At 33.4% G+C, this 21,982-nt stretch overlaps 1 protein-coding gene across 1 annotated transcript; it reads left to right on the top strand.

The window, feature by feature from the left end:
- The first annotated feature begins 2,777 nt into the window (after window positions 1–2,777).
- Window positions 2,778–20,014, top strand: LOC127840375 (neo-calmodulin-like). Its single transcript, XM_052368787.1, has 6 exons — window positions 2,778–2,858; window positions 10,338–10,368; window positions 13,193–13,336; window positions 14,816–14,944; window positions 17,588–17,713; window positions 18,408–20,014. Exons 1-6 carry the CDS (start codon window positions 2,778–2,780, stop codon window positions 18,440–18,442), a joined length of 546 nt encoding a protein of 181 aa, XP_052224747.1. The 3' UTR covers window positions 18,443–20,014.
- Window positions 20,015–21,982: the final 1,968 nt, after the last annotated feature.

Here is a 21,982-nt window from a genome sequence, read left to right as displayed (position 1 = left end):
AATACTTTTTTCAAGGTTTTGAGATACTCTGATGTTTAGTAGACCTTGCAGATTCAATACACCTTGCAAAACTATGATGTGTGTCTCTGTCTGTGATTGAGATACTAACACATATCGGTTTAGTTCTAAGTATAATATCTTTGCGTTTTACAAATACAAATAATTATTTCTTGACACTCGATAAATATCTTGATTGATTTCAGACATAATATTCTAGCGAATAATTGATAATGCCCTTAGTCTGTCGATTTTTTGCCATCAAGCGGTCTCATTTAAAAATATGCAATCACGGAAACGTACTCTACGATATTTTGACAGCCTCGGGCTAATATAACATCATATCCGTCTGATATTGGGCAGAAGTCAGAAAATAAAGAAGTGTACATGTAAAAGTAGTTTCGTTTGATTAATGTTTCGTTATGTAGTTCATATTGAACATAGCATCAAACACGAGAAAAGTACAGACGTGTGTATTTCAATTCACTATGTCTGTACTGGTTTTGACACAAAGAGTGTTCCGCAAAGATATATGAAAAACTTTTGAAGATTTGATTGCACTCTCATGATTATCTAGCCCGAATTATTATATAATTTAGTTCGCATCTTTTTCTGCGCAGCTATGTTAAATAACTGAGAGGATGCAGTTGATTATGTGCGTTCAAAAGATCTACTTTAATAGAAATGTGTGTATATTAAAAATTAACATCTTTATACCGCGGTTTGTGTTATATCTATATCCATGGATGGCCAAATAAAACATACTCTAAGCTAACAGTAAGTAAATTATTTAATGATTCATTTCCCTCTGATGTTAGGCGGAAACGTGTTCTTATTTGGAAATAACCAGGTTTTGTTATAAACTAAAAGAATGTGCAACTAGAAATGTCAAATTGCACATGATGTCTCTCAGAAGTGATATGGACTGGTGCAAATGTTTGATCCTTTTTGACCAATCGTTTAACCGCTTAACCTAAGAATGCAATACATGATTGAGTGCAACTTTTGACAAACAGTGTTTCAAAACGATTGAATTATGTATAACACTATATTGTACGACATGCCACTTTAACAACTCAGGTTTTAAGTTTAGCAGTCAAAGGAAAGATTTAGGATATAACGCCAAAATTGTTAAGAGAATAGCGTGGTTTTTCAAATTATAAAAAGCAACAATAACAATACAATGTTGATGCTTGTGGGGATCTTTGAGTAGTGTTTTTAACTTCTCCATGTTTTCTGTATATTGTCAATTTGGTGAATGTGTAAATGTATTACTTCTTAGTTGCATGCAAAATGTTCACTTGCTGCAAGGCGTTTCCAAAACACAGTAAGCTTATCTTAAGTATTCAGTTATTCGTTATATAAAAACGATTGTGGAAACTTGCTACAGCCTTAACCATAACGAGCTGTGCATTATTAAACTTTTTAAGTTAAGTTTTAAACATATTTAACGGACTCGATAATGTTCCTCTGCCTATAATGCTCTAGAGGGCGCTTGGCAGTATATATAGCTAGCTAGCTAGCTAGCTAGCTAGCTAGCTAGCTAGATAGATAGCTAGATAGATAGATAGATAGATAGATAGATAGATAGATAGATAGATAGATAGATAGATAGATAGATAGATAGATAGATAGATAGATAGATAGATAGATAGATAGATAGATAGATAGATAGATAGATAGATAGATAGATAGATAGATAGATAGATAGATAGATATAGATAGATAGCTAGATAGATAGATAGATAGATAGATAGATAGATAGATAGATAGATAGATAGATAGATAGATAGATAAGATAGATAGATAGATAGATAGATAGATAGATAGATAGATAGATAGATAGATAGATAGATAGATAGATAGATAGATAGATAGATAGATAGATAGATAGATAGATAGATAGATAGATAGATAGATAGATAGATAGATAGATAGATAGATAGATAGATAGATAGATAGATAGATAGATAGATAGATAGATAGATAGATAGATAGATAGATAGATAGATAGATAGATAGATAGATAGATAGATAGATAGATAGATAGATAGATAGATAGATAGATAGATAGATAGATAGATAGATAGATAGATAGATAGATAGATAGATAGATAGATAGATAGATAGATAGATAGATAGATAGATAGATAGATAGATAGATAGATAGATAGATAGATAGATAGATAGATAGATAGATAGATAGATAGATAGATAGATAGATAGATAGATAGATAGATAGATAGATAGATAGATAGATAGATAGATAGATAGATAGATAGATAGATAGATAGATAGATAGATAGATAGATAGATAGATAGATAGATAGATAGATAGATAGATAGATAGATAGATAGATAGATAGATAGATAGATAGATAGATAGATAGATAGATAGATAGATAGATAGATAGATAGATAGATAGATAGATAGATAGTAGATAGATAGATAGATAGATAGATAGATAGATAGATAGATAGATAGATAGATAGATAGATAGATAGATAGATAGATAGATAGATAGATAGATAGATAGATAGATAGATAGATAGATAGATAGATAGATAGATAGATAGATAGATAGATAGATTGATAGATAGATAGATTGATAGATTTCAAACAAGCATTTTTATGCAAACAATTTCATACAACATTTATATTAAATAATAACATGTTTGAATGGGATGAGAACGAAAGACAAAGTCTTATATGGCTCTTCTCCCTCGCCTTGAAATATATACAGTTGCATGATTATGAAAAAACATAATTGGATTACAAAATGATTAATCTAGAAACATTATCGGCAAAAAGAGCAACTCCGATGACAGAGTTGGAAGGTGTAGGAGTTAAAGTGGGTGAGGTATGGGAAAAATAGGGAGAGGTTTTTAAGGAAACTGTAGCAAGTTTACGTATCAAATCGCTTACTATCGATAATGAATTTATGAACTGCATCAGCTATTTTGGTATTTGTTAAATAGTCATGAATGTCGTCTCCATATAGAATAGTTTCGATGCATGGGACGGAATAAATATATATCTTATTTGTTAGTTCATCGCGAATATGTGCATACTGAGTGCATTCGAGAAAGTAATGAGATGTCGTTTCATGGAGTCCACAGAGACACAGAGGTGATGTGATGATGTTGCGTCTGAATAGATGTTTATTTAGGGCGCTAAAATTTGTTCTTAAGCGTGTATGCAACATTTGAGATTGTCTCGCTTCGTACGAGAATAAAGGATTTGGAGTTGGTCGGTCAATGTAAATACGCCTTTTGAATGAAAGTATTGAATCGGCGTTTTTGACATCGGGAAGATTATTCCATTCAGATAAGGTAGACGGTAGGAACGAATTTGAGTACAGTGACGTTCGGGTCTGAATTGTTTGAAGATTTGAAGCATTTCTGAGAGAGTAATTGCTGCCTGACCAACTGTTGCGGGCAAGAGGGATTGTACGTCAGTAGAGACATTACTAGAGTTCTGTTATACATTAGTATTAATTAATGTTTGCGTCTTCGTTGACTAATAGATTCCCATCCTAGCTCATTGTAAAGATTTTCTAATGAGACTAGGCACGTGCATCCAGATGTTATTCGCGCGTCTTCGGCTTCGAATTTTTCTAGTTCGTCTTTTTCATATTGTGTACAATTATCACAAACAACATCTGAATACTCAAGCATTGGTCTTACAAACGAAACATATATTTTTTCAAGAGTTTTTCGGTCAAGAATTATTTTTAATCGACGCATTATATGAACTCTTTTCCATGCACTTTCTTTTATAAAAGATATATGCGCATGCCAATTACAGTCATTAGACATAAATACACCTAAGTGTTTATGGACATTTACAATAGGTAAAGTAGTGTTCTGCATGGTAAGCGATGGATGAGATGGTTTATTAATTTTACGAGATATAAGCATTGATTCGGATTTTGTTGGGCAAAATGATACAAGCCATTTGTCAGCCCTGCTTGGGATTTTGTCTATGTCTGATTGCAATACAGCTGCAGTATCGTTAGGCGAGTTAACAACCATGAAAAGACTAGTATCATCAGCAAACAAATGAATGTTTGCTTGAATGTCAACGATTATTTCATTTATGTACACTAGGAACATAAGTGGTCCTAGAATAGAGCCTTGGGGGACTCCGGCGAGAATTTCAATAGGACTTGAATGCGCGCCCGGTAAGATTACTGTTAGCTTACGAGCAGAAAGATAATCGCGCAAAAAGATAAGAGATTCCCTTGAATTCCTGCGTGTTGTAGTTTGTATAATAGTCCTTTGTGCCATACTTTATCAAGTTTGAAAGTATTGATAAGTCCTTTTGACTAGCGTAATTAACATGGAGCAACATAAGCGGACAGTGCATAATAGTGAAACAGATCTCGTTTGCAGTGCATAATAGTGAAACAGATCTCGTTTGCAGTGCATAATAGTGAAACAGATCTCGTTTGCAGTGCATAATAGTGAAACAGATCTCGTTTGCAGTGCATAATAGTGAAACAGATCTCGTTTGCAGTGCATAATAGTGAAACAGATCTCGTTTGCAGTGCATAATAGTGAAACAGATCTCGTTTGCAGTGCATAATAGTGAAACAGATCTCGTTTGCAGTGCATAATAGTGAAACAGATCTCGTTTGCAGTGCATAATAGTGAAACAGATCTCGTTTGCAGTGCATAATAGTGAAACAGATCTCGTTTGCAGTGCATAATAGTGAAACAGATCTCGTTTGCAGTGCATAATAGTGAAACAGATCTCGTTTGCAGTGCATAATAGTGAAACAGATCTCGTTTGCAGTGCATAATAGTGAAACAGATCTCGTTTGCAGTGCATAATAGTGAAACAGATCTCGTTTGCAGTGCATAATAGTGAAACAGATCTCGTTTGCAGTGCATAATAGTGAAACAGATCTCGTTTGCAGTGCATAATAGTGAAACAGATCTCGTTTGCAGTGCATAATAGTGAAACAGATCTCGTTTGCAGTGCATAATAGTGAAACAGATCTCGTTTGCAGTGCATAATAGTGAAACAGATCTCGTTTGCAGTGCATAATAGTGAAACAGATCTCGTTTGCAGTGCATAATAGTGAAACAGATCTCGTTTGCAGTGCATAATAGTGAAACAGATCTCGTTTGCAGTGCATAATAGTGAAACAGATCTCGTTTGCAGTGCATAATAGTGAAACAGATCTCGTTTGCAGTGCATAATAGTGAAACAGATCTCGTTTGCAGTGCATAATAGTGAAACAGATCTCGTTTGCAGTGCATAATAGTGAAACAGATCTCGTTTGCAGTGCATAATAGTGAAACAGATCTCGTTTGCAGTGCATAATAGTGAAACAGATCTCGTTTGCAGTGCATAATAGTGAAACAGATCTCGTTTGCAGTGCATAATAGTGAAACAGATCTCGTTTGCAGTGCATAATAGTGAAACAGATCTCGTTTGCAGTGCATAATAGTGAAACAGATCTCGTTTGCAGTGCATAATAGTGAAACAGATCTCGTTTGCAGTGCATAATAGTGAAACAGATCTCGTTTGCAGTGCATAATAGTGAAACAGATCTCGTTTGCAGTGCATAATAGTGAAACAGATCTCGTTTGCAGTGCATAATAGTGAAACAGATCTCGTTTGCAGTGCATAATAGTGAAACAGATCTCGTTTGCAGTGCATAATAGTGAAACAGATCTCGTTTGCTCAGGAAGTGTATGTGTCTTTAAACAACCAGAAAAAGTTTTAAAAGAAAAACACCAATAGTCAAATCATTTAGGTGAACTTATTTTTTTCAACTCTGAAAGATCATCTCAAGTTTATAGTTACATGTTGTTGATTCTTTCGCGTTGCTGGTCGATAGCAAAACTAAGTGAAACAGATAATATATTAAATACGATTGCCGAATTTGATTGGTAAGGTTTATATAAAATCATTTAGTAGATATTTGTATAAGTTGGTCCCAGAATATGATGTAAATGCCATGCAGTAACGTTATGTCGTTAAATCCACCCTATTAGTAATAATTTAATTTATAAAAGAAACATCAAATGTAAATGTGATTTATGCCTAAGTGCTATATGTCATAAAACATTCGAGCTGAACTAAATACAAGTTAAGGAGAAGGTACTCGAGTAAAGAAGATTTTACAAGGACATTCCCCCTTTGCTTGCCTCATGCTTCACGTATATAGAAACATATGTATAATATTCATGTGTCATGCAATATTCAAAACAGTCATGTCAATTTCCGTATATTCGCTGATCGATCAACTTACCCACACCATGTTAAACAACCGTATGTATACAAATCATAACAGGATGACAAAACTATGAACATAAACATAAATGAAGTCATACAGGTTTTGCAATTGTGCATACACGATGGAAATATTTTTTTCCAAAAGACAGAAGAAAAACGATTTGATATGCGTGTGTTCTTGAGACTTGTTATGTGATGATATCAAAGATCAGCAGTACAGTCAATAGAAATTTGCCTCTCTGAACATTAACCTCTTTGTTCTTTCACTGATAATAGGTTGTCATAGTAATTTAACTGTATTGGCTGACTGATTGTTAACACGACTCATTGAGCCTAAGATGTAATAACCATAAAAATATATCCAGATTATTGGCACGAAAAACCGACGAGAATCGCAATTGTCATTCATTATATTTTTTCCGCGTGCATATAATCCATCTCTTTTTTTGGTCCATTTTTAGATTGTCTGACAAAAACTGGCTAGGTGATAACTTTGCCGAATATCTGTTCAAAATGAATGCGATTTTCGAACACTTCCGCGATTGAACTAATCAATTATATCAGGAAAACATAGCAAATGGGCTATTGACTGTGTTAATAAATGATGTCCATTGGGCTGTATAACACTGTCAGAGTGGTCAACCGATAAAAACGATTGTCATTGGTTCAGGAGAAACTCGCTTTCGTATCGAATGAGAAGGCAGATTAAGCAAGCTTGCAAAAAGCTCGAGTGAATTACGCAGCTTCTTTTACATATTGATACTGCGAAATAAACGCTAGGCGATAAATGTAATTGTTATAGCAAATTTACTTCTTTAAATGATTCGTAAAGAGATAAAGGAGAGCTTCTTCCCAGTAAAGGCCCTGTGTTGTGTTCATGTTTTTGTCATCAATACTATTACTGTTGCAAGAGATGTTCAACTCAGATTTGTTAGCGATGCATTATTTGTATTAAATGATTATTTTGCAACGATATATAATACAATGAAATCAAATGTGTTCATACTTTTGTTTCAAAAATGTTAGTTACTCTGAAGTTAACAACACATTACAAACTTAAAACATATTGCAAATGAAAAACCCTTGCAGCAGTATTATTAAGAAACTAAACATAAACCTTTCAGAATAATATCTTGATGTATTACAAATACAATTGATTATTTCTTGACACTCTGTCGAGAACTAAACGATCCTGAATATTTTCAGACAGATTGTTGAAGCGAATAACTGATTTATTATCTTTTTTCTGGACTGTTTGCCACTCTAGACGTCTCATTCAGCAATCTACAAACACGGAAAGGTACTTAAGGAGAATTCGACAGTCTCGGGCTAATGTAATACCACACTGGTCTTATAGTGCGCTGTAGTCAGCAGAAAAATCAGTTTACATGTTAAAGCATTGTCGTTTGAGTTATGAAACGTAAAGAGATTTACTATCGTAACCTGGTTTTGATAGAGACAGTACTTCTGAAAGATATTTAACCAACTATTGAAACAGTGATGGCACTTTCAGCATATGATGATATATTTGGTTTATTGCGTGCAACATAACTTCTTCAATAGAAATGGATGAAAAAACTAAACTGAACGTGTTAATTTAGAGCACTTCGTATATAATCAACAGCAATTGAGTACCAAATGAAATACAACGATTATTAACGAGTTGTAAACTTCTTGAATCAATATTTATTTTCTAATGTTCAGCGGAACAATCTGGCATCGTATGATTAGTTAGATAAAATACATGAATGTGCAATAACAAAAGTTAAAACGATAGATTTTACAATCAGTTTGACGTCTCTCATCAATTATAGGGACCGGCTGATATATGTTTAATGTTTGTAAGCAGACTTTCAAATAGCTTTGCAATTCATGTTTTCTTACCGCGTTTTACTAGAATGCTGCAAATTAGTTAGAATAATATCCCCTATCCTGTATCCGTGTATTCGCACACCTTAAGTAACGTTATATATTAAAAGTACATAAGTATTGCATTCTTAAATGACAAAAGTACGTTTTGTAATCCGAATGAATACTGTTACAGGCAATCGACTTAGCCTTGTGAAGCAGTTCATACTCGAGTTAAAAGCAAAATTAATACAATATAATCCTGTGTATAGTAAACATAAACAATTGGCTTTGATCAAAACTAAAGTATAGACAAACCCGAAGTTTTTAATGAGCCTAAACAAAATTTCTGAACAAAACTCCCAACATGAAAATAAAATATTAAGTAAACGATGTAAACAACGTTAAAATACCATGCGTCTTGTTTATAATTATTTACAGAAATCAATTGTATTACTCAGTGGTTAAATAATAACAGAGTATTTTGATTATAACTTTATCATGCTCGTTGTAAGTAAACAGTCTTAAATATCAGCACAATTTCTTCTTATTGAAAAGATTACGAAACCCTACCATGTAGTACAATTTGTATATTATCGTAATGATTCTCCGAGAGAGGACGCCATACACGATTAAAGACCAGATGATACACTTCGGAAGTAAATTAATATGTGTTATTGCACCACACTACACGTAGTTATTGTAGTCTGATATAAATCTCAATTTTTAATCACTGCTTATATCCTTGCAGACCAAAAATAAAAACGACCTTTCAAAGCTTTGAATCCATCTTTATATATGTATAATCATGTTTTATAACTTTGAGTGAAATAGGCCAATGTGCCGTCGCTGTATACTGCGCCGGATGTTAACGGACGACTTGTATCCCAGTGATCGGGTGTACAGTATAAAACTAGGCTGACGATGTTCCACCATCAAAATCAGACTATAAACCCGAAACTTTACCTTCATGTTTAATTTTGTGTTATATGTAATAGCCTGGTTTGCATATGCTAATGGCTTCTTACGGACTTATATCATTCTTATATGTGTATATTTCCAATACCAAATTCAACATTATGCACATATCATGTTCTTAGGCAATAAACAGCACGCAGTTAATCGAATGCGAATTGACAGTTGCAATATGGTAGTCACAGTCTTTCGGAAAAAAATTCCCAGGATATTTTTGAACGCCAATCTTCTACAAAAATGTGCGTCTGAGTATTTTAGTCGAAACAAGAAATGTCACAATTTAAACGTTCTTCTATCCAATCTAGATTAGTTCAATCTACTAGAAAGCGGTTGCAATTCATGTTACAAGATTGGAAGCAGACGTGACGTGCGACAATAGAGCTAATACCTGACTTGTAATCCCTTGATTTGAAGTATAACAATTGAAAATTGTAGTAACAAAATATTGCGTTGCCGATGTAGTCTTTAGCAAAAAAAACGCAATGATTCGTGGCCTCATTAGCGGATACGTTAGCTCTTGACTAGATTGCGCGAGGGCGCAGGCTTGTCTGGAGCTTTGCTGACCGCATTTGGCATAATAAAGATTTTCGCACGACACGGGTCATTTAATATGTTATATAATATTTTTACCAAGATAAACAATTACATGTAGTAACATGATTCATATTACTCATTTAAATAACTTTATTGTTTGGCCAGTATATTTTTTAATCCCTATGAATATGTATGATTGTTGGTATACATTTTACAATTGTAAAACCTGCTAAATTTGCTTCTGATTATAGTGTATACAATAATTAAATGTGAATATGAAAGGGAAACACTGCCTTGACAGATTTCCAATCACGTTATGGTCTCTAAGGATTGCGTATTTCTGAAACGATGTTTTGAAAACGTTAACTGCTATTCGACAAGTATGTTATATATGACACATATATAATGCTCATGTCAAAGTCTTAATACGTGTCAATGCACTGGAAATTCATTTTGACGTCTATCCAGTCGCAGTCGAAGGGATTGAATAAAAAATGGTAGTCATACTTGCAGATTATATATATAATTTTGTATGGCCTTGTTGTGTTTGAACAGAAAATTATATGAACACACAACAAACAATAAAACATTCATATTATATTACCAACTCACAATATCAGACTTACGTTAACGTTTTCTTCAAGATCAATTATATAAGATATTTTGAAGCCAAATACGTTATTAAAACATGATTATATTTCTGTATGATTTCTAACATAAATATATTTTACAGGCGAAGAAACTCTCCAGTAAAGAGCTGAAAGGTAAGGGAACAATACAAGACGAACATTACTAATGAGCAGCCTTCCATATACAATATGATATTGTTACAGTACATAATCATAAATACTTTTTTGAAGCTTGAAGCTATTATTTGTTTTTGGTTTTATTGCTTATTGTTTATCGTCAATAAGATATGAAAAATGTGATTACTAGTACTAAAAATTTAGTCTTAATCGGTATTTAAACTAATAATATATTTATATTGCCATACATGCAAGTAACCATACAATTTTATTATGTAATATAGTGTTTAACTGTGAGCTTTATTCTGAGAAATCTGAACATGTGAGTAAATTGCCGTTCCAGATTAGCCTTTGCTGTTCGCACTGGCTAATAAATTACGACATTTTCCGCCGAATATGGATTTTCGCATAAGGAAACATCATTTAAGTAATTAACGCTTGACAATGGAAAGTGTCGTCTCTTGAAAGCCTGCACAGGATAATCTGAAACGATACTGTTCACGTATGCATTAGGCGCTGTTTTCCCTGAACGCGGCTAATGTGATCTTGGGGACAATTGGTATACATTGTTTTCTCCATAAAATTTGTAATGTTATGTTTTAAATTAAGGAGCTGTACAAACAATTCAAAACGTTACAGCTGGACAAATAGCATTGCGAAGAATTTTGTGATGATCATTTTTATCACTTATCATACGTTTCACCTAATTTGTAAAAAAAAATAATTAAATACGAATTATGATCATAAAGATATGTAGTGAATGTTAAGTTTCGTCGAATTATCGATTGTATATCTATCAATGATTGTATGATTTATTTTTGCATTTAGGTACTCAATCTTTAATAAAAACGTGGGTGTTTCAATGTTAATATTAACATACATATCATATTGTTTATTATAATGCGAGGCCTCCGGCCCAAAATGCAATTGTTCAATAATCATCCAATGTGGTGACAGCAGACATATGTTAATTAATAATATATTATTAACGAGCAGAACGTGTAACACCAAGACATAAGCATACAAGTATATAACATATCATATAATAACTTTGACATTTTAGAAATGCAAATTATATGTTTCATAATAAGAGTACTTATACCGTCGTGAAACACTTTTAAATAAAGTATCAATCAAAAATTTCATTCGGGTAGAAAACGCTTCGTCCATATATTTTGCCATAACAAATACACTCTTTCTGTCATAATCCGGCATCATTGTATTAAAAGATTTAAAGTTATGTAATGGTTTTCAATAATGTCCATTAAATAGTTAAGTCTGATCTCATCATATAATGGGCACACTAAAACAACATGGAATTCGTCTTCAATTACATAAACATTTCATTACACAAAAGTAAAAATATCTATAATTTCTATATTCTTATGATGGCCCTTTTCAATTTTAGTTCGTGGCCTGAACAACGAACATGCGATAACGTCCTTTTTAAAATATAAGGTAAATCCATGTTTAGGTATCTCTCGGTATTCAGGAGAGTTTTGAAATATTAATAATGTAGTGCTTTTGGTGATATTTTGATAAAATCCTGTATCGTTTGCATAGCACAGTCTTTAAGTCTCCTTTTTAGAGTTTCATCAAAGCATTGCCGTTTCCAATTTCATCGGCTTTCCAAGCAAACCCGAAGCCATTTTAAACAGTTGTTTTTTAACTCCGGTGGCCCACGTTGTCCTACCGTCAATGTCTAAGTTACGTAGTATCAGGTAACAGTTTTTTAATACCCTTGGCCTTCCATTCGAGTCAGCTTTGTCCAATACTTAACACAAAGCGACATATACGTTACATTTAATGGATGCCGACCACTTTCACTCAGAGCGAGAGAGTTTGGAACATTTTTATTTAAACACGCCACGTATTAACTAAACCGGGAGCGTACACCCTCTATAGTTTTATTGAAACGAAACCCGGGGTAGCATAAAATTGGGGTCACCATTGCATCATTGCATCCTTAGGTTGGAAGTAACCAACTCGTTTTTGAAATCTGTATATGTTATCCTCCGCTTTCGAAGCTTGTATCCTGAATATTTCCTACGCTTGATCCATGACAAGGTTGGCGTAAAATACGCTCCCAGATATTTTGTAATCTGCACAACTTCAATTTGTTCAACGTTATTAAACCACTCTTCATTAAATCTACACGGGCCTTCGTTGCGAAACACCATAATTGTTTACTTGTCCACATTTATTTTCATCCCGGTTAGGGAGCAGTATTGTTCAATAAAGTTTATTTGTTTGTGTAGGTTTTGTTTTGTATCGGTCGTGCTGGCTTTACCGTCAGCAAATAGGAAGGCATATATATGTCATCAGTATTATCGTTCATAAAGACTCCATTGTCGCACTTCAGCTTAAAAAAATCTGCTAGATAAGTGATGAACAGTGACACAATCAGAGCGAGCTGACACAGCCCTGTTTAGTTCAGATCGAATAATTGAAGAATCTGGTTAAAATATCTACGAAATACAGCTTGAATTTCAATAACTATATCTTTTTGTTCGCACCAACTAGTCAGACTTTTTTTTAATATATTTGTAGATCTTTTACTTATTCTACTTATAAGCGATATGACCCTATAATTATTAGGCTTGTCTTTACAACCGATACAAAAAGTTTAAATTGATTAATAAATAATAAAAAAATTACTTCTTAATTCTCCGCTGAAAGTCAAGATATATCAATTTACTAAAAAAAAAAGGAAGAAACAGATTCGAAACAGAAACAATTCTAAGAATATATTTGAATGGAATCGATTTCAAAACATGACTTAATTCAGACAAACTCTTTTTGCATAAGCAAGTACAGCTTACACGACTATTTTGTATTTCAGAGCTGCGGAAGACGTTCCAGATGTTTGACCGGAACGGGGACGGGCGAATTTCCGCATCGGAGCTGTCGCACGCCTTCCGGGTGCAGGGTCAGTGTATACCGGAAGCGGAAATACGTAGCATCATACGGGAGGTGGACGATGATGGTGAGTTGGTGATACTTGCAGCATCTTGCCATTATATATATACTTTGCATTTCTACATAACCGTGAAAAATTGTGGAAATGCTCTTAAAAGATCATACATTTGAATTGAGCATTCGTAACTAAATATCACGATCGAACATTAATTATCTCTTATTACATTTCAGATTCAAGTATTTAAAAAACTGGACTTTTTTATATTAATATGAATATACATATTTAACAGGTTATGTACCCGCGTATATGTTTCAATATAATACAGTGTCCTGAATAAATCCCCTTCGTCGGTGTTCTAGAGGTTACTTGATTTGCCATAAACTACAAACACGTATATAACAATGTTTTCAAGAGACTCAGTAATAAATTGATTCTTATAAAGAAGTCATTAAACATTCATGTGATAAGCGTCGACTTGCCAGAAAATTCCACCTTTTTGTGAGAAGGACGAATCGTTTCTTTACATTGCGTGACAAATACACGCAATACTTTTCAATTTCCGTCATCCTACGCTAAGTCAAATATCAGACATTTCGAAGATAGCAGAGTTATGTAAGCAAGGAGGCTTCTTTTGCGTCAATCTTTAGCAGGACTCTTGATTCGGTCAAAAACTTAACGACGCGCGTCTTGCGAACATGGGTCTTATGAAATATGCGGATATCGTAGATCAAGCCACGCTGAAAAATCGCTCAGTATGGGCAGGACGACGCTGTCCCTAATAAATAAAGTAACGTTTCATGGTCTAATAAGCGGAAAGGGAAGCTCCTTTCTGGACCTAAGCTGGTATATGGCATTAGACCCATTTTTGCATGACGCGGGTTATACACAAAAGTTCTATACAAGTAATTATTTAGGAAAAAGCTGGATCGAACATTTTACAGCCAAATGAAGAGACTGATTTTCGGTTAAACAACGAGAAAGGCAAACTCTAATAGAATAGAATCGGCGATATTTCTTACCAAAATGTGTATTTATTATTTGGAACAGTGAGTTCAGATCTAGGAAGCATAGTATTACACTGTTTTAACAAATGAAATACGTGAATGGTTACTGATTATTACATTTCTTTCTTTATAAGTTAAATATATTGATTTGAATTTGAACCGTGGTGACCTTCACAAATATTTTGAAAGTACAGTTGTATGTGTACTCGTGGGGCTGACCGATTAGCGTAGAGGTTGGTACACGCGATTATCACTTTGGCGACCCGGTTTCAGTTCAGAGACATGTTAGTTTGGTTGGTGGTCACCATACAGGAAATGTACTATACAGTATGGTGCTAAAATACAAGGACGAAATGAACGAAATACGCCAATCGTATAAAATAAATCTGAAATGACATTCAAAAGTTATGTCTGCCAATTGTTGAACTAGAATAAGGCACGAAACGTCATTTGAATCTTCAATTATAAAAATAAGTCACATTATCTGCAATTTGATAGTATGCCATGAATTATGAAGACTAGTCCTGCACGACTGTTTCAGGAAACGGTCAGATCGATTTTGAGGAGTTTGTGAGTCTTATGACGACAAAATCACAAGATGCCAGGTCGGCGACACGTGATGAATCCGAATTACGAGAAGCTTTCAAAGTGTTTGATCAAAACGGGGACGGTAAATGGTGTTCTTGTTATCGCTTTATAAATATCTATCAAAAATCGCAATCTATTAAAGCATAGAAATGTAAATGTTGCAGTTTCCATAGATCGCAAGAATTCATGTGTTCTATGCAATATAAAGAAGTGAAACTCCAGCTGCTGGAGCAATATTGAATTCTCATTATAAACAATTAAATGGTCCTTTTTTTAAGGCAAGGCAAGTGACCAATTGCCAAAACAGCACAAAATAGCACAAAACAGCACAATACAAAAAAAACAACACATAAATGCATAAAGCTGGGGTCACCAGAATTGAGCTTTTGAGATCGAAATTTGTTCGTCATATATCAATTTTTATTCAAACGATATCTCTAACTTAACCGTTGTAAAGATATATATATATATATATATATATATATATATATATATATATATATATATATATATATATATATATATATATATATATATATATATATATATATATATATATAGGTCACATCGTTTAAAATAATATTTTTACTCAAAATTAATACTTAAAAAATCTCGCCTCCTGGGTCGAGACAAGCAATGCCTCATGTGTCCACAGGTGGTTAGCGTGTGGCTATGATATTAATTATTGAAAACATCATTTTGAATGATAAATAATCAAATTATAACAAAACATCAATTTTTCTGGAAAAAATCACTATCAAATATATAACAATGTGTTAAACTCAGTCACCCGAAAACTGGGTGCGTCGCTTTGAACAGCCATAACTTCATCAATTGTGCAGCGAGTTGCACGAAATTGGTCTGGGTAATTCAACGCAGAAATGAATTTTCTTTCTGGCAATGTACATATCTTGCAAGATTTTTTACAAGTTTTAAGAAATAGCACGATACACAACTCGCGTAACCTACTCATTGTCGATCGTACCCGATCTAAGACTGAATTATTCACGGAGTAAAGGGCATTTCCCCTGCAAAGATCGCGGGCCTCTGTATCATGATTCAATAAAACGTATGAAAAAAAAAGAACAACAGTCGTACCGTTCCTGCCGTTACATTTTGCATCAAAACAAACTGCCCAGCGCCAGTTTCAACAGGTTGACATGTTAAACACACGTTTGATTGCAATGGTCCATTGCGAAGGTTTGTCTTTACACGTGAAGATTTCATTCATTAATCGGGTCCGATCGTCACCGAGTAGGTCACGCGAGTGGTCATCCTCTTACTTTGTTTTACTCATGGTCCGTGGGTCGAAATTGGCAACGCCCTTCGTTTTATTATATTTTTATGGTGAAATCTTTAAAACTCTTATCATGATTGTTACAATATCAATACATTTGCGTTGACGTACTCGCTGAATTTGTGTATGACTTCAATAGACTAACGCCGTATAGACCTGTTCCCGCGTGACGTCACGCGTACCTGCGTCTTTTAATCCGGAGTATTCTGGTTCGGGGGAGAAATACGGCGCGATAGTTCAAATTTAAACGATTATATTTATATTTATTTTTAAACATGCCAACATGTTGTTCTACTGTACTTTAACAAATAAGATTGAAAACAAGCAATAAATAGATACATTATATATACACAACATATAAAAACATAAACATAATTGTTTATGTCTCGGAAAACTAACACTTTGACACATTAAATATATATATATATATATATATTATATTCAATTAAATGTATTTTTGAATTGTTTGCATCTATCTTGAAATCTTGTACGCCTTTGTATTCTGGTGTTTAATTGCCCGTTAGTCCAGCACGAACCGATTATCTCGTTTTGATCAGATATTGTCCCGATAAGTGTCATTAACCACAAAGGATGGCATATGATAGTCTGGTCATTAAACACAATTGATTATACCACCATGTCTTCTCTTTCTGGTAGGATTAAGCAGTCATTTAATTGAATTATTAACACACAGACAAATACATTCATGCACTTCGCTTTAATAGGGCTTTGTAGTATGTTTATTTTCAATGCACCCTTACACTTTCTATCACTCATAGTTATCATAGTTGTCATATCATACCATATTTTATTAAACGAGTTCATGAATTTTGTGAGTAAGCGAGCCTTTGGCGAGCTTACTAACGAATTTCCTGGACGAGTTTTATAAAATATGGTATGAAATGACAACGAGTGTCAGATATTTTTATAGCATGCTTTTAAATTAGCAAATTAAATAAATATTTATGCAAACATAATGATACATCCCGATTGTTATTTTAATTTCGTGACGTCATTGACGTTGGAACGTCATTTAAGTAAAATAACAAAATGCGATTGGTCATTCGAACGAAAACTAAGCCAATGAAAACGCTTAACAAGTATATTACGCATTAACATAAAATATTCGTAATGGTTATATAACATGGGAAACATGGTATTGCATGTGATAAATATGAAATATTATTTAGGTGTTATAAAGTTTTTTTCAGAGTCTCTTTTCGATGTATTGACTAGACAAGTGCCCTTATCCTTATGGTAAACGTTACTTTAACCAGTGCTTTTTCCTACCAGTGCATAGTGCATGCGCCAAAATCTAAAAATAAAAGCAATAACAATGAACTAATCTATAGGAGAACATGATTTCTGCGTGTCTACAAGCGGGCTTCTGTTTCAAAGTATTTACTGGAGAAATAATCATTGTTTCAGGCAAAATAAGCTGCAAAGAACTGAAGGCCGTGCTAAACTCAATCGGCGAGAAGATGACAGAGCGTGAATTCGCGGCGCTGATCCGAGAAGCGGATATTGACGGAGACGGCTCTATTAGTTTTGATGGTAACGCATCTCCTTACGTGAATTTGTCGATATGAGCGTGTGCGTAACAATTTCCAAAAAAAATGTGCAGGTTTTCGTGCGCAGCAACATTGTATTGTTCGTACTCATTTTTGCTTTATTTAACGGTAAAATATGATGGCGGCGGATAGTGAGTGTTTTTAAGAATTCACTATTCTTAGATGAGTTTTAAGGAAATTAGTGATAAACACATTCCCCTTGACCAATATTATAATAATAATGTTATGTAGCATAATAAAAAAAGTCGTTACATTCGTAAGAACTATAATCTTTCAAGAAGATTGTAAATGTCATCATGCCATTAAATTCATTTGATAGTAACTCCATTCCTTTTTTCCAAATAAAAGCATGTCCCAATTGCATGGAACATGTCATGTTTAGACATTATATTGGCCAACTGTACTCAAAGGTATCATTAAACGATTTTCACGCCGAAATACATCAAATGCGAGTTTATATATGTAATGGTTTACAAGTTTGTATGTGTGATTGTTTTTTTTACGCACTTAAGAGAAAAAGAAATAACATTTAGCCATAATTATTGCTAAACATAAGTTAAATAAACAAGTGAGAGGTGAAGCTGGCTTTCTACTTCAATTATCGATTTATGGATGTTTATCAACTTATTACAGTTCCCTTTTCTGTTTACTATTTGATCTGCTTTAGTTTCTTTCAGAATTCTCAAAAGTGATCGCTAACAAGTTTGTATAGACGCCAGGATACACAGTTAAGAAAGATAAAGATTTGTTGCGGACAGTGTGGCAGAACATCAAACAGATCGTTGTTTACAACTATGTGTTCACTAACTACTTATACTTTAAAATGTAATTCTCATATTGTCTTGAACGTACAGTCACTTTATAAACATTGTATTTAGTTCATCATTTAAGCGCATAGTTTTGTTCATGATTTGTGTGTTCTACTTACACATATTTCTAGACATACCTAAATGCCAAAATATCAATCAACGTTGAAGTGTAAAACTTTGTAAAATATTTTCGATTTTATAGATATGCCCATTTTCGTTTACAGTGTGAACTTAAAAAAATCGTGTGAATTAAACATTTATTTTCTAATCATTAGAAAACGTACACATAGTATTGATTTAAGATAATTTGTATTTTAAATCTCGTGATACTTGAGTTTTTAAGCGTTAACTTCTGTTCAATATTTAAGGGACATATTCGCTGCCACTTTTATAATCGACACAAATTAATTTGAAAACGTTGATCAGTATACAGCTTACAGTACGCGTAACATTTATACATGAGCCTTGCTATGGGAAATCAAGGCATGTGCGCAATGTGTCGTCCCTGATAAGTCTGTGTAGGCTAATAAGGGACGAAACGTTCCGCCTAGATTGAATTTTCGTTAAGAAGAGACTTCGATTAGACGACAAATTCAATTAAAGCGGAAAGTATCGTCCCTGATAAGATCGTTCGGACAGCCGAGACGTATGTGGGACGACCTTTTACGCTCATATATTAAACGCCGTTTCCCATCGCGCCTCAAATAAAAAGTGAATTTAAGATAAAAGCATAGCAACAGTGTGATTTTGTTTATGTGATCTTCGTTTTTTAGCTTTTTTTATTGCATTTGATCTGATACTTATTTTGTGGCTTTGAACCATTATTGAACAATTGTTTTTTTAAACGTGTTATTAGTGTAGTGTTTACATGGTTATTTTTTAAATGTTTTGTCGATTATAAAATACTTATTGTAAATACTGTTAATGAGACTAGTGTAAAGCAAATTAATAATTAGTTCTGTTCGACCAACATCTTGATAATAAAGATTTTCAATGTTCCATAACAAATGTCGTACAGTTTCCATGAGTATCAATGGAAATCTGATGTCTTTATTTTAAGAGACCGATTGGACAATATGATGCATTGAAACGCAGTTACGGGCATTACACACGCCTGCAATATTACCATAGTGTATCATAATAAATTGTGTTGATTAACAAGGTCACCGACGAAAATAAATCAATTAATAAAGAGCATAAATGAAAATAAAATCATGTGTATCTTACTAGAATTTTATCGTGAGATCTAATATCTAACGACGGACTTTACACACCTGAGTAGGTAAGAAACATTGCCGACATTATCTCACGTAACTCGGACTTTTCATTGTGTATTGGTCAATTATAAAACGTCTCTTTGTCGTTCCGATTCTTCGTATTGAAATCCTAGGCTTGGGTAAACATCATCGTTGTTTCTTGACTACGATTCCAAACTTAAAATCGTTGTTTATTAAAACTGAGTTGTGTTTACTACTTTTTATGCCGTTTTTTATGTAATAAAGTTGCATTTTAACAGTAATATAGTTTTAATTATGCTGAGCTAAGTTGTCGGGCTTATTTAAGCTTTGTCTATAATATTTTTTATCAGGGTTATAGTTGCCCCAAGAAATATTTGTTAGCATTACGACACACTTCTTATTCTTTTTTCATTAGGCTTGACACAATGCGAGCAATACAGAAGTAACCTACCGTTCCAAATTCCTTTTGAATAAAGAGCGTCAATTATCTCCTTTTATCGACACATGCGTAATGTTTCATCGACCATAATATATACTGTATCAAATTCAAATCACAAGTGGTTTGAATTTTGTTTCGTCTCCAACTGTGGATTATTAAATCTACCAAAACCAACAAATTTCAATTTTTAAATTGATGCTTTTCCATCGTTTATTAACATTATAAAAGGGCGTAACATATACATTTGGTGATAATCAAATGAGTCGCGTGATACAAAATTGGCCCTATGCCATAACATCAAACCAGTAGTTTCGATGAAAAAAAAAACACATTAACACATCGACTCAAACAACACTAGTACATTAAGTTCTTCAAAAAAGTAAATTAATTAAAATAATATTATCGCATCAGCATATTCAAAAAACAGTGCGTAAAACATAAAACCAGTAAAATCAGTCAAACAGTTAAAACACAACAACTCAATCCAAAACAGTTTAATAAATACCTCAAAAAAGTAAATTTAGTAAAGTGATATTTAATGTGACCAATCCCAGATGTGTCTATTTTGAATCTTTCACGTCAGAGCGCCCGAGATTGCGTCATTTAAGCAATATTGTGTTCTGTGTCAATACAATGTGGGCAACGGAAATAACTCCGCACATGACTAATTTAGATACACGCGCATATAACATTAAGTAATCCTAGAAGATGCATTGTTAATAATTTTACCCTGGCGTCAGTTAGGAACTGCCAAAACGCGAGATCTATACAGAGCGTCTAAGCATTGGGCACTATTTTCCAGCAGTACATTATTGTTGACATAGGACCAAGTATATATTTGCAGTTTGCTTTTAAGGACCATTGAAGGGTATAAACGTCTTGAGAGTTTATCGGAATATTCCTTGAAAAGCACATTCTGAAAGGCTGCGGATAAGAATTATAAATAAGTATCAATTATATTTTTTAATACATTTAAGCGTTTTGTAAAAATTACAAATACAGGTGCTGTGTCATAAAACAGTTAGAAGATATGTCGATACAACAAAAGCAGGTAAGTTATTTTTATTGAATACAAACCATTATAAATTCACATATATAATATATATCATCAATTGTTTTAACTATTTGTGTTTATTTTCACGTGACTGTGTGAAGGGTATATTATAGTAGGTTTTTGCTAAAGTAATGTTAACATCAACTGGTAGAACACCCCAAATTTATCATTGACCGTTCCAAGGTGGCTACTCAATTTTTAATCCAGCTTAAATCAATAGTGCATGTTTTTTATCCTATTTTTTCCTTCAATTATACAGGCAAATGATCATCTTCCTTTAATAAAAGACATGCGGACACATTTTTTTTTTCACTTGATATTATTTTTAGAATTTGTTTCACCATCTTTACTTCATCGCACGATATAATACAAAAACAACACTTGAAACATTTACTATTTTCAAAGCGTCATAAAGAGCATTATTAGATCCTAAATATTTGATGGAAGTGACACATTTCATTATAAATAACACATACCGATATTAATTGCATAAAACAAATCGACGTTTGCGTCTTTATAAACCAGTGGCGTTGATTAAGTATTAGCCTAGCTTTCATAATGTTGAAAATTGCGTAATCTCTAGCGAATTAACGCGGACATTACATTATATAAGCGAGTTATGTAATTGTATTTGAATCAAATAGCTATAATGGTTAATTACAATAGGCAAGCATCAAATGTCAAAAAGATTCATTCCTTTATTTGAACAAAA

This window comes from Dreissena polymorpha, chromosome 8 (assembly GCF_020536995.1).
Source record: "Dreissena polymorpha isolate Duluth1 chromosome 8, UMN_Dpol_1.0, whole genome shotgun sequence".
Taxonomy (NCBI): domain Eukaryota; kingdom Metazoa; phylum Mollusca; class Bivalvia; order Myida; family Dreissenidae; genus Dreissena; species Dreissena polymorpha.
Note: the sequence above shows the minus strand (reverse complement) of the source record. Positions and strands in the feature narration are given on the sequence as shown.